The following is a 12,972-nucleotide window of genomic DNA, read 5'->3' as shown; positions in this document are numbered from 1 at the left end:
CACATATCTCATTCTCCACAATCTTTTAAATTAATTTTAAATAATCATCGCAAACTCATCATTTTTAAGCAGTACCAAACACAAGGTACTGAGAAAGGATTGTTTCCCCTAGAAATATACTTTCAGATAGGCGTCCATCAATTTAATAAAGACATTCTCAAAAACTTCATTTATGAACTGAAGCTACTGGTATTAAATGATGATGGTGTATAAAATAATTCTGGAGGAAATTTACTCATATGTATACTCTAAAGGAAGAGTACTATAAATCATATTCTAGATAGCACCCTCAACCACCACACACACCTCTACCTCTCTATCCTCAAAAATAACAAAATGCCTTTTTCTTTTTTAGCTTCTGGCCAAGATGGAGGAAGGTGTAGGTAGATATGCTTAACTTCCTCACACAACCAAAAGAAGGATAACAATCAATTTAAAAACTAAAACCAACCAGAACTGCCAGAAAATAAACTGTATGGAAGTCCAACAACCAAAGGGTTAAAGAAGAAACATTCATCCAGACCAGTAGGAGGGGTGGAGATGGGCAGCCAGGGTGGAGAAGACTCAGGCAAGGCAGCAGCTGGGGGACTGAGGCGGGCAAGGCAGGGCTGATGGACCCAGTAGTCCAACATTTGTGTACAAATAAACCAGGAGGAATAACTGGGGAAGGAGACAGACCACACAACCCAGGGCTTTGGCATAGGAGAAGAAAGCTTCAGACCTCTGGGTGTAAAAATCTGTGGTGGTTGCAGCAACTATGAAGCAGGCAGGCCCCCATTCCAACAGGGGACCTACCAAATGCTTCCATGACTGACTCCAAGGAAAAGCACAATTGCTCTTTCAAATAGAGAATCAGACTTGGGATAAAAAATATCTAGTATATTTTCTCTTAGAACACCTAGAAGAAAGATGACTTTAGATAGAAAATAAGTATCTTAAACTTCAATAGTTAAAAACAATTACTGAAACAAGATATTTTTTAAATTTTTGATTACTAGATCCAAACATTCTCATTTACACGTCACCAAATCAGTCAATATTTCCTTTATCTAGTGTCACCATAGAAGATCATAGTTAAGTCCCTGTTCTTAAACTAGGGGACAAATGTAGAGCAGGAGGTGAAGGACTGTGTGAAGACACTACTCACAGCTCACCTTCCTGAAGTACTAACCTGACTGACCCCTCACAAAGATTTATGTAAAAGAGTTAACTGTGAAGTACTTTGAAAACATTTACATTTAATATCAAATAAAAAATTCTATAGAATACATTGTTAACTTCACAAAAGCTTTAGGATAATAGAAGAATTCACAAACAGGCCAGGCTTGCAGTTCGCCTGCCCCTTGTACCTCTTTTTCCTTGTAAGAACACTTGCTCTCTTTCTTCTAATGTAGATACAGTTGGGAGGGAATTTTGGAAAGCATACCATAAGAACAAATTTTGTCCCATGCCAAAACTTTTTGACAACTATTTTCAACTTGCACCTTTTCTTTTCGTAAACATGCTCTCCGATGCTCCATAGGCTCAGGAGCCCCTGAGATCCACGACCCGGATATACAAATCACCAGCTACCAGCTACCCTCTACAACTCCTCTCAGAAATAAACTTACTAATGTCAACTCACTTACCTTTGGCAGCCTCCTTTCCCTTACCAAATGCCTTTTTCTAACATGCTAAGAAAGCCACTTAAATCCAAGCATATCATTCCTATATAATAAACAATCTCCAAGAGAGACCCAGAACAGTTCAAATATACAAGCCAAGAAGACTTTTTGTCTGTTTTCACATATTCCAAATACTTCCAAATCCATTATATGCTAAAATAAGCAATGCTTATGTATTCAACTCTGTCATGCCCTGAAATACTAAACAGTAAACTACTGATGAAGGTTACATTTTAACCAAAGATATTCATGATGTACAATCACATTGTTGGGCTCCATCAAAAAACACCAGGGAACTACCAACCTCTTGAACACTTCACATGGCAGGGCCCATTATAAATGGAAGTAAGGCAAAAAGTAAAAATAGTTCCTAAATATATTGTTGCTAACTTCTCCAACTAGAGAATATTATTGTTAGACATCCCCTCACGTTTCACCAATAGCTAAACATAAATACTGTGCCTAACACTTGAAATACTCTTTCTAGCAACACATTTCCCCTCCAATTTATTTGTATCAAACTTAGAAATAATTTCTTCCAAAACCAAGTAGGGCTTTTCAAATAAGACAGTTAAATGCCCAGTTCTCACATGTATGGTATAATTTCAAACAATATAATTGCAGTCACTATAATATTTGTATTTTAGCTAAAAGCCAGAAATTACTGATGGCTCACCCCATTCATGGTCCTCAATAAAGCACTGAAATAAACCAAAACATAGACATTCTGCCAAACATTCCAGAAGAAAATACACATGAAATTATTTAATACCTATAGAAAATAATGCATAAGCAGTGCAGATGAATAATAGTACAAAACAAAAAGTAAATCAGTCACACAGAATCTGAAGGGGAGAATTTCTGCTAGTAATTGTGATGAGGTCCTGAATGAGAATTGACTATGAGGCTGGCAAATAGTTGAAAGACTATCACTTACTGGAAAGGTAGCAATGCAAAGGTATGAGAGGGGGAGGAGATGAGCTGCATAGCTGTGGATAAAAGTAAGCCAATGACTGTAACTTCACTAGCTCAGACCAACTGAACAAGCCAACAAAGCTAGAGAAGATACATTTACACAGGGTGTGGCAAAAGTAGGTTTACAGATGTCATATGGAAAAAATGTCATATGGAAAAAATACAACAGTTAAGAAATAGTAATACAAGAATAAACTGTGCTTTGCATAGTCACAACCTACTTTTGCCCTTCCCTATATACCAAAATAGGCAGAACAAAGATGGTTAAACATTTTTGTTTGGAAGCATTACTTCTGTAACTATTATATCTGTTTCTGTAACAGTTCCCTTGAATCTAGTCATACTTTATTTGTATTTTCAACATCTTCAGGTAAATCTCAAATGTTGGCTCAAGCCCTTGCTCCCTAGTCATGATACCACAAATTCTGAATCAGTAAGATTTCTTTGGATTCTGGCAAGCGCGCGCGCGCGCACACACACACACACACACACACACACACACACAGTCTCAAAGGGGACTCTAACTACAAAATAACTAGGTCTTCGACAGAATATAATCCTTAATACTTTAGTGGGCTTGCAGTAAAGCAAGGAAAATATCCAAGTGCCCCAGTGACTCCCCCAACCCAACCATAAAGAATGATTCAATCATAAAAGCAGAAGAACACCAAAGACATAGAAAGCAATCCACAGATTGGATGGATGGTGGGGGCAGAATATTTAGAAGTAAAAAATATAGCTGTTGAAACAAACAAACAAACAAAATCAATGGATGAGCTAAACAGCATTAACCACAGATCATTAATAAACCAGAAGTTAGGTCCAATGAATAACCAAAATCCAAACAAAGTAAAAACAAGGACATGGAAATGAGAGGGTAAGAGATAGAGGACAGAATAAGAAGATTTAATTAATACTGGGTTGGCTGAAAAGTCTGTTGTGTTATTTTCATAAAGTAAAAGATACATTTCTCATTTTTGCCAATAACTTTATTCATTTGGATATTTTGAGTATGCCAGCTATCTCTCATTATAGGCTTCTAGTGGGTAGGGGCCAGGGGTGCTGCTGAACATCTTCCAATGCATAAGGCAGCCCAACAGCAAAGAATTATTTGACCAAAATGTCATTAGTACGAAGAAACTTCACGAACCACTTTTGACATGTTCGATCAGCCACAGCACCTTCTCCATATGCTGCACAAATCTTTATTTTTGCATTTCAGTTGCATTTTTACCTTTCTTGAAATAATAAAACATAATACTCCAAATACATTGGATTATCTTCTTCCATCTTCGATGTTAAAATGGCTGCACAAAACACCAATTTCTGGGGTTTTTAGTAAGTGCACACTGGTATGACAGCGGTCATAATACAATCTAACAGAACTGTTTCAAGTGAAGTTAAAGACAACTAGGCACTACTACAGCCATCATTCAGAAAAAATGTAATGGATTTTTTGGTCAACCCAATAAATCATGACTTGGAATTCCACAGGACTACAGAAGAGCAGCAGTATTTGATAAAATGGCCTATAATTTTTTAGAACTAATGAAGCACAAATGCACAAAAGAAGCTTAACATATACCAAGCTTATTAATAAACTAACAATGTCTACAAATGTAAAACTAGAGAACACCAAAGTCAAGGTGAAAATCTCAAGAGCAACCAGAGAGAGAAGGCAAACCTCATGCAAAACAAAGTAACTAACCTAGACTGACAACAACCTCCTCAAGAATTAATGTGGAAGCCAGAAGACAATGAAATAATATCTTCAAAATGTTGAAAGAAATAACTAATTCAGCCCTGGCTGGTGTGGCTCAATGGATTGAGTGCTAGTCTGAAAACCAAAGGGGCTCCAGTTCAATTCCCAGTCAGGGCACATGTCTGGGTTGCAGGCCAGGTCCTCAGTAGGGGGGAGCATGTTTCTCCCCCCCCCTTCTCCCTCTTTTCCCTTCTAAAATAATTAAATAACATACAATCTTTAAAAAAATTTTAAAGAAGGAGCCAATTCACTGGTTTTATTTGGAATCAATTCTATTTTTTAAAAACAAGGGCAAAATATATTTCTAGATAATCAAAAACCTGGAGACTTTTCCATCCATAACCTTCACTAAAGAAAGTACTCAAGAAAGAAAAAAAATCACCCCACAAGAAAGTTCTGTAACATGATTGATGATTGAAGAGAGTTGTAAAAATACATGCAAATCTAAACAAATATGCACGGAATATTAATGTTTTTACTTTGTGAGGTTTTTTCATGGACAATAATAAATATTGGAAGATTATAGCATGGAAGTTTATGGGTGGATCAGAGTTAAAGGATTTTAAGGTCCTTGCATTGTGAGACGTGTAGCTCACACAATGATTAACTTTAGACTTTATATGTATGTATGTTGTATGTATGTACATATACACACACACACACATAATTTGAATAGCCACTTAAAGACTGGAAATAGCATATAATTTCCAAATCCAGTCAGCAAAGTTTTAACATGGTTTTACTTTAGGTTTTAGCTGAAGCAGAGTTGAGTTTAGCAAAAAAAAAAAAAAAAAAAGTCAAAGTTGCTTAAGTCTAGCTCACAGGTGTCAAGAACAATTCTAATCACTTGCTGGGGTCCCAGATCCCTTTGAGAAACAGGTAAAAGCTGCTCGTCCTCTCCCTCAGAAAAGTGCTCATATGCACTTGTACAAGTTTTCATACAAAAACAAGAGACCTATCCCTGCAACTCCCCAGAAATAAAGAACTCCCAAGGCCAAAAGTGAAGATAGTTATGTTTGTATGGGAAACAGTTTTAGAAGTTCTGCCCATCCTAATGTTAAAACCTTGTATGAAATGTAAGAGAAATACCACAGGGCATAATGTTTCAGGAAGGAGGAACCTGGAAGTAAGGAGTCGAGAATGGAGTCATTTCTGTAATTTACTTTCATTAAAATGGACTCCAACAATTATACAACTATTACGATATCTGAATTGTGGAAAATAATCACCAGAAAAAAGTCCCAATTTTCAAGATTGTAAGCACCAATCTTACAACCTGGTGGACAAGTATGCCATATAATGAAAATAGAAAACAGAAATTACAAGTTAACTACCCTGTGTTTTAATTTTTATTGATTGATTTGAGAAAGAGGAAGGGGGAAAGGAGGAAGACGGGGTGGGGGGAGAAAGAGAGAAACATGGATTTGTTGTTCCACTTACTTATGCACTCATGGTTGATTCTCATCTGTGCCCTGACTAGGGAATCCAACCATGCAACCTTGGCATACCAGGATGATGCTCTAAACAACTGAAGTGCCCAGCTAGGGCCATACCTGGTGTTTTTAGCACTCCCTTCCTGCAATGACTCAGTCACTAACCAGTAATGGTCAAGGGGACTACAAAAAGGACTAGTCTGGTGCACCTAAAAGCACCTCTTCTGCAAAAGTAGATCCCAGTCTCTCTTGACCTCAACTTGTAGCCTCAGTGTCAGAAATACAGACCACTGCAATCCAAAGACTCCTCAATCTACCTGCATTCCAAAAAGCAGCTTATTGTAACGTAGATTCCTGTCTCCATTCAAACACTAGAAACACAATTTCATGGTCTGACCCAAAGAATCTGCATTTTAAAAGTATCCTAGACAATAAATACTGTTGCACCTGCAAAAACACACAGTATATAATGATTACTCCTTATTCATAAAAATTTGACTGATACTGGCTTTGTATACCACAGATAATCAAAACTGTGAATCAGAACACTGCCAATAAAGTATTTCCTATATACCATGAATATATTCAATGGTTAAAATCATTAAAGAGCAAAAGGAAAAATTCAATGAGTTATTAGCACAAGAACAGAAAGACTTATTCTAGTACACAAGAATTGAAAGCAATTTAAAGGGAAAACACAGGAGATGTCTCTACACCATTGTTTAGGCAAACGAATAATATTCTCAAAAGTTCACATTTAAGATAGTGTGTTAATTTTCAAAATATACACGCATTTGAAATAAATAAGGGAGGGCCCAAGATGGAGGCACAAGCAGAAATGCTTCGCTTCCTCACACAACCAAAAGGAGGAAAATAACCAATTTAAATACAAAGAACAACCAGAATTGCCAGAAAAACATTTGCACAGAAGTCCAACAACCAAGGAATTGAAGGAACATTCAATGACAGGTGCGCCAAGACAAAGAAATATGGCACAAATGAAAGAACAGATAAAAGAACTAAGCGACAAGGACATAGCCAACCTATCTGATACAGAATTCAAAACACTGGTAATCAGGATGCTGACAAAAATGGTTGAGTTTGGTTGCAAAATGAAGGACGAAATAAAGGCTACACAAAGCAAAATAAAGGAAAATATACAGGGAACCGACAGTGAAGGGAAGGAAACCCGGACTCAGAACGACTATTTGGAACAAAAGAAAAAAATAAGCATCCATCTGGAACAGAATGAAGAAACAAGAATTTTTAAAATAAAAATTCTCGTAAGAAGAAGAGCAAGACATTGAAAACCTATTTAAACAAATGATGAAGAAAAACTTCCCCAATCTGGCGAAGGAAATAGACTTCCAGAAAGTCCGAAGCCCAGACTGCCCCAAAGAAACTGGACCCAAGAAGGAACACACGAAGGTGCATCATAATCAAGTTATGAAAGATTAAAAATAAGGACAGAATCTTAAAAGCAGCAAGAGGAGAGGAGACAGTTACCTATAAAGGAGTTCCCATAAGGCTATCAGCTGATTTCTCAAAAGAAACCTTACAGGCAAGAAGGGGCTGGAAGGAAGTATTCCAAGTCATGAAAGGCAAGGACCTACATCCAACATGACTCTACCCAACAAAGCTATCATTTAGAATGAAAGGGCAGATAAAGTGCTTCTCAGATAAGGTCAAGTTAAAGGAGTTCACCACCACCAAACCTTTATTATATGAAATGTTAAAATGACTTATCTAGGAAATAGATAAAAAACTATGAACAGTAAAATGACAACAAACCCACGGCTATCAACGACTGAACCTAAAAAACAAACAGAAAAACTAAGCAAACAACTAGAACAGGAACAGAATCACAGAAATGGAGATCACGTGGAGGGTTATCAGTGGGGAGGGAGAGGGGGACAATGGAGGGAGAAGGTACAGGGAATAAGAAGCAGAATAGGTAGGCACAAAATAGGGGAGAGTTGAAAACTTGTATGTACAACCCATGGAACACAAACTGTGGGGGGTGGGTAGCGCTGGAGGGTGAAGGGGGAGGTACAGGAAGGAAAAGGAGAAAGGGGAGAAAAATTGGGACAACTGTGACAGCATGATCAATAAAATATACTTAAAAAATAAAAAATAAAATTAAAAAAATATACACATTTGACTTTACTGCCCCCCTCAATCAACTTCAGAAGTCAAATAACTCTCTTTTCTAATTTTGGTTATCTCAGTCTTTTAAGAGCCAGCTACACCACACACAATAAACACTGGTTTATCTTAACCAACATCCACAGGTCTCCTGATTTTGTGATTTCCATTTAAACTACATGTACAAATTTTAGTTATAACTGTGCTTTTGGCCAATGTACATAAAATCCTTGTGGTACACAGGACAGAGGAGTAATCTCATCCCAAGGTAAGGAGATTCAAAAGACTTCCCTTTCCCCCAAATTTTGATTATTCTTCCAAACTTATCAACTTTAAGACATTTTTATAAGCCAGGTACAATTTCATTTTAAAAAGCTTATTTCCATGTATCGGAAATTTTCTCAAAAGGCCAAGAATAGATCACTGAAATCTTGCTGAAATATAAATTAGCTATCATAGTAGTTCTCAAGGGAAAACCCCATATCCACTAAGAAAAAGGGAATTAGGGTATACAAATAAGGAGAATGGTTCTTCCATATTATTACAGGGTTACTTTCATTCAGGGTTATTCAATCAATATACTGATGGGAAGAGTGGAACCCAGTACTGGCTTTAAATCTAGACCTGGACTTGGAGCACAAGGTGTTTAATTATGCCACATTTCACCTTCCATAAGCTCTAACTCCAAAGTAAACCTCAGATCCTGAACAGATCATCTAAAGCAGAAGTCAGCAAATGAAGATGTGGAGACCAAATCTAGCCCACTGACTACTTTTGTAGGATTCATAAATGAAGAATGGTTTTTACCATTTTAAGCGATTTAAAACAGGAAATATTTCATAACATATAAAAATTACATGAAACTTGAATTTTAACGTCCATAAACAGTATATTGAAACACAGGGCTCATTCATTTAGGTATTGTTTATGGCCACAGAGGTGAATAGTTACAAGAAGGGCATGGCTGGCAATGTCTAAAACATTAACTATCTGGCCCTTTACATAACGTTTGTGGAGCCCTGACCTAAAGGATGCTTGTCTTTTTATGAAAGCTATTAGGTTCTTACCATGAGTGAGTCAAAAATCTGTCTTCTCTGGTATAGTTGATGGTGATGCAGAAAATACATCTACTGCATCCATCAATTAACAGTAGCTCGTCCAATTTTGGAAGGCTGACAGGCTGATGTTTCACCCCATCCTGTCTAGGCCCTGATCCCTTATTTTTTATTCACAAGGAATAATTACAATGACCATTTAAGCACTTACTAAGGACCTATTGCCACATACCAGGCAACATCCTAAGTGTTGGGGATCTCTTTTCTTTTCAGGTGAGAAAACAATGGCTTAGCAATCAGGTAACTAACTTGCTCAAGTTCACATAGCTACTGAAGATCCCTGCTCTTACCATACCATACAGCTTCAAAAAGAAAGACTTTGAACTTCCTCTTTTGTCAATATATCCCTCTAGAATTATGGAGTCTCAGGCTAAACATGAAACTTCTATTTCGACTTAGGCAAAATTGGACAAAACTACTACTAATGTCTTATGACTGACTACTAAAGTACTTCATTGTTTTCCCCACCTTTGTCAGCCAGTAGTGTTCACTTACAAATGTATATCATTTCTGCTTCACAAATAATACTGCCCCAATTAAAAAATCTACAACTCTGTATTTTTAGAAAACACAACCAGGCCTCAGGGATGCATGTTAGATCAGTTAAAATAATAACCATCACTTACTGAGCGTTTACTATGGGAACTGTGGGGCACGTTTTATATAATTTTTTCATCTCAACTTCACAGCTCTATGAGATAAGCATTGATTCCAATTATACAGATGAGTAAACTAAGCCTTCAAGGGTAATTTATCCAAGGTAACAAGAGTCAGGATTCAATAACTATGTTCTCTAACTCCAAATCCAGGCTCTCAACCACTATGCAGAACTTTCAAATATTGACTTTCAATCATAATTTAGTCATACAGTTACTGACAAGGAAAGAACATACAAAAATTACCCTGATGTTGCCCACCATATTATTACTATCACCTCAGGTATACACCTGTAACTTTTTTCCAAAACTGAAACAAAACCCATATTCAGAAGTTCAATTGTGCAGGTGGGTTATTCCTTTGCAGTGTACTTATTTCTTCCCCAACAGATGCTTTTTGAGGGTATGGAACCATTCTCATATGGAACCACTCACCCCCCCCCCCCCCATGAAACCTCCGTACCTCAGGCATTCAATAAACATGCTAAATGAACAGAAACTTTGTAGAAAATTTGATGTATACATGAATTCTGCCAGGAAAGTAGTGAGTAGAAGACAAATGCGGCAAAGAAAACACTAAATGTAATTCCTTATACACTAGTAGTAAATGTACTGTTTTTCAGGATCTTTTTTATACACATAAGATACAACTTACGTATAAGGTGCTACCCTCACCCAAACACTAGTGGAATGAATTAACTGATTATGCATGTCTAATCACAGAAATAAAGAGTGAATACTCAAGCCTAAACTATTAAAAATAATCTAATGGAGAGACCAAAACCCCTCACATCTTCACACTATGTACTTTCCCAGTTGTATGTCTTAGCCTGGAAGACCTGCACCTTAGCCTCTCCTTCTGGGCCTTCCCCATACATAACACTTTCTTTCCTAGAAGGGAACAAGGAGTGTTTTTTAAACTTTACCCACTCGAATGATCCAAGGTAGTACCTTGAATGCAGTAGGGCACTGCTACTGAATAAAATGCTTTAAACAGAAAAGAACACTTTCAGCACCAGCTAAGGTACATTGACCACATACAACTTAAGGGGAGGCAACAACCTAACCATTACTTCTACAGAAGGCAGCCTCCTCCTAACAACTTTTGCAAACACTTGATTTAAACAACAACAACAAAAAGTTGTCAGAAGGCTATCTTTGTTGGCAATAAAGCTCCATACTGTGCCAACAGCAATAATATGCCCACAACAGAAGATACCTGAAAGGGCTTACCTGGTATTTATTAAGGGTTCATTCACAAGGGCGAAGGTGGTCTACTTGTTATAGATGCTTACACACTACACACTCAGGTCCCTAAATACATCATAAAGGCGAATCTGAAGAGTTTCCAGAAGTTTTAAGTCCCTTACGAAGATACATTTATAAATATACGAAACAGAAGAATCATTTGTCCAAAAGAACAAAAAGTCTTCCAAGCTTCTGTACTGCCAGAGAGTATACTTTGAAATACATCAAGAAGTTACATTGAGGCATACAAAATATGTCTAGAGATTCACGCTGATAACTCCAAAACTTGAAGTTGGGGCTGGCAAAACCACTGCCCATAACTAAGAGAGCTCTGATTGTGCCCCTTCTTACTTACTCTGCAGCGCAAATGAATGATAGTATATCAGCGTTAAATTTAAATTTCCTGACTCTGGCCACAATGCTAACCTAATTAAAGCATGTGGTCAGTGTTTAGCATTTTCGGTGCGATATTTTGCATCGCTTCGGCTAGCAGCAGAGTCAAGACAGTTGCACTCTTCCTCTTGCTCTTCCCTCCCCCCAAAGCCAGAGGCAAAACCCTCTCCAAAACGCTTTATTGAATGGGCAGGAAAAACACCCCCGCACCACCCACAGACCCCAAGCGGTAACGGGGGCTTCACAATCATCAACCTTGCCAAGAACACTTTGGGCTCAGTCTGAACGAGTCACTCGTGCGAGCGCTACTTCCCCACAGCCGGGACCCCCCCAACCACCACTCCCAGGAGCCCGACAACTCCGGGGAGGCCCCCCGCCCGACGGGCCCCGGAGGCAGCGTGGCTCGGGCTCCCCTCACACACATTTCCCGTCCAGCAAACTGCGGCCGCGGAGGGGGAGGGGGCGAGGCGGACGCCGGCGGCAAAGCCGGGCCGTCGGACTGGACGGGGTCCGGACTGGGTAGGGGTGGCCGGGCCAGGACTGACCAAGGGTCCGGGAGGGGGAGGGGAGGTACCTCGTACAGCTCCTCGGAAGCCATGGTGGGCAGTGGAGTTGCGGGCAGGCGGGAGGGGCAGGGTTGGGGCGAGGCGCCGCCGCCGCTGGGCGGCCAACACTTTGTTTCAGTTGGGTCCCTGCGTGGCCTGCGCTTCCTGCTCCTACTCCCGGCCCCGGGAGCTCAGCACCAAGGAGCCTTTCACACTCACTGCCAGTGCGGCCGGCGGCCGCGGCGGGGTTGTGCGCAGGAGCAGCTGCGCAACGCGCCCTCCGCGCCCCGCGCTCACTCCCCGGCGGGCCGGCTCCGGCTCGGGCTCATCGTGCCCCGCCGCGGGGCCGGACCGGGTTGGGGCGGGTTGGGCGGCAGTGCACGGTGGCGCGGTTGACTCCGTGGCTCCCCCTCTCCGGTGTAGTGCAAAAATCTTCCTACTTGCGACCAAAAAAACCTGCCCTGGCTACTGAGCATGCTCAGTGCGGTCCGGCGGCGGAGCCGTACTCCCGCGCTCCGGGTTTTCGGACTGCCCACGCAGGATAGGCGCTGAGAGCGGCTGGGCGGGGCGCCTGAGAAGAGCAGTGGGCTCAGCTCTCCGCTGAGGTGGGAGGGTGGCCGCGGGGAGCAAACCAGCAGGAAGGGGTGTGGCCAGGGACCGGTGGGCGGAGCCGTGGCGAGACATGGGCGGGGCCACAAGGGCAATGGGCGGGGCCACAACATCCCAAGTACCCTCCCAGAGGTCGGAGCCGGCAGGGATGCCGCCCACCAGCTCGCTTCGACGTGGGTGCCGGGTGCCAGGGCCCGGTGCCCCCTGGGGGGGGGCATCTTTAAGGCCCAAAGTTGAGCAGGGGACCGTGGGGTCCGGCTGGCCCGTGTCTGGAGCCCACTGCCCCGACGGCAGCGGCCAAGCCGACAAATGCACGTCTTCCCTCCTGGAGAGCACAGAACTCTGGCCTCCTTGCGCCCTTCGTGGTCACCAGTCCCGGGCCATACCAGCCTGCAAAGGTTTGGCAGCGTGGCCAGGTGGAACCCAC

The 12,972-nt window shown here is 40.8% G+C and overlaps 1 protein-coding gene across 2 annotated transcripts in view; it reads right to left on the bottom strand.

Moving 5' to 3' along the window:
* The window catches only part of CDYL (chromodomain Y like), a 140,212-nt gene extending 127,801 nt beyond the window's left edge, over positions 1–12,411 (bottom strand). The window contains exon 1 of one of the 2 annotated variants that reach the window (XM_037167940.2): positions 11,966–12,411. In XM_037167940.2, the coding sequence (XP_037023835.1) occupies positions 11,966–11,989 (24 nt within the window). In that variant the 5' untranslated portion in view covers positions 11,990–12,411. The remainder of the gene's footprint in view (positions 1–11,965) is intronic. The other variant, XM_037167942.2, reaches the window with a different exon arrangement.
* Between the last annotated feature and the right edge of the window lie 561 nt (positions 12,412–12,972).

This window comes from Artibeus jamaicensis, unplaced genomic scaffold, assembly GCF_021234435.1.
Source record: "Artibeus jamaicensis isolate MK-2021 breed Jamaican fruit bat unplaced genomic scaffold, CSHL_Jam_final contig_335, whole genome shotgun sequence".
In the NCBI taxonomy this organism is placed as follows: domain Eukaryota; kingdom Metazoa; phylum Chordata; class Mammalia; order Chiroptera; family Phyllostomidae; genus Artibeus; species Artibeus jamaicensis.
This window is presented reverse-complemented; position numbering and strand designations above follow the sequence as displayed.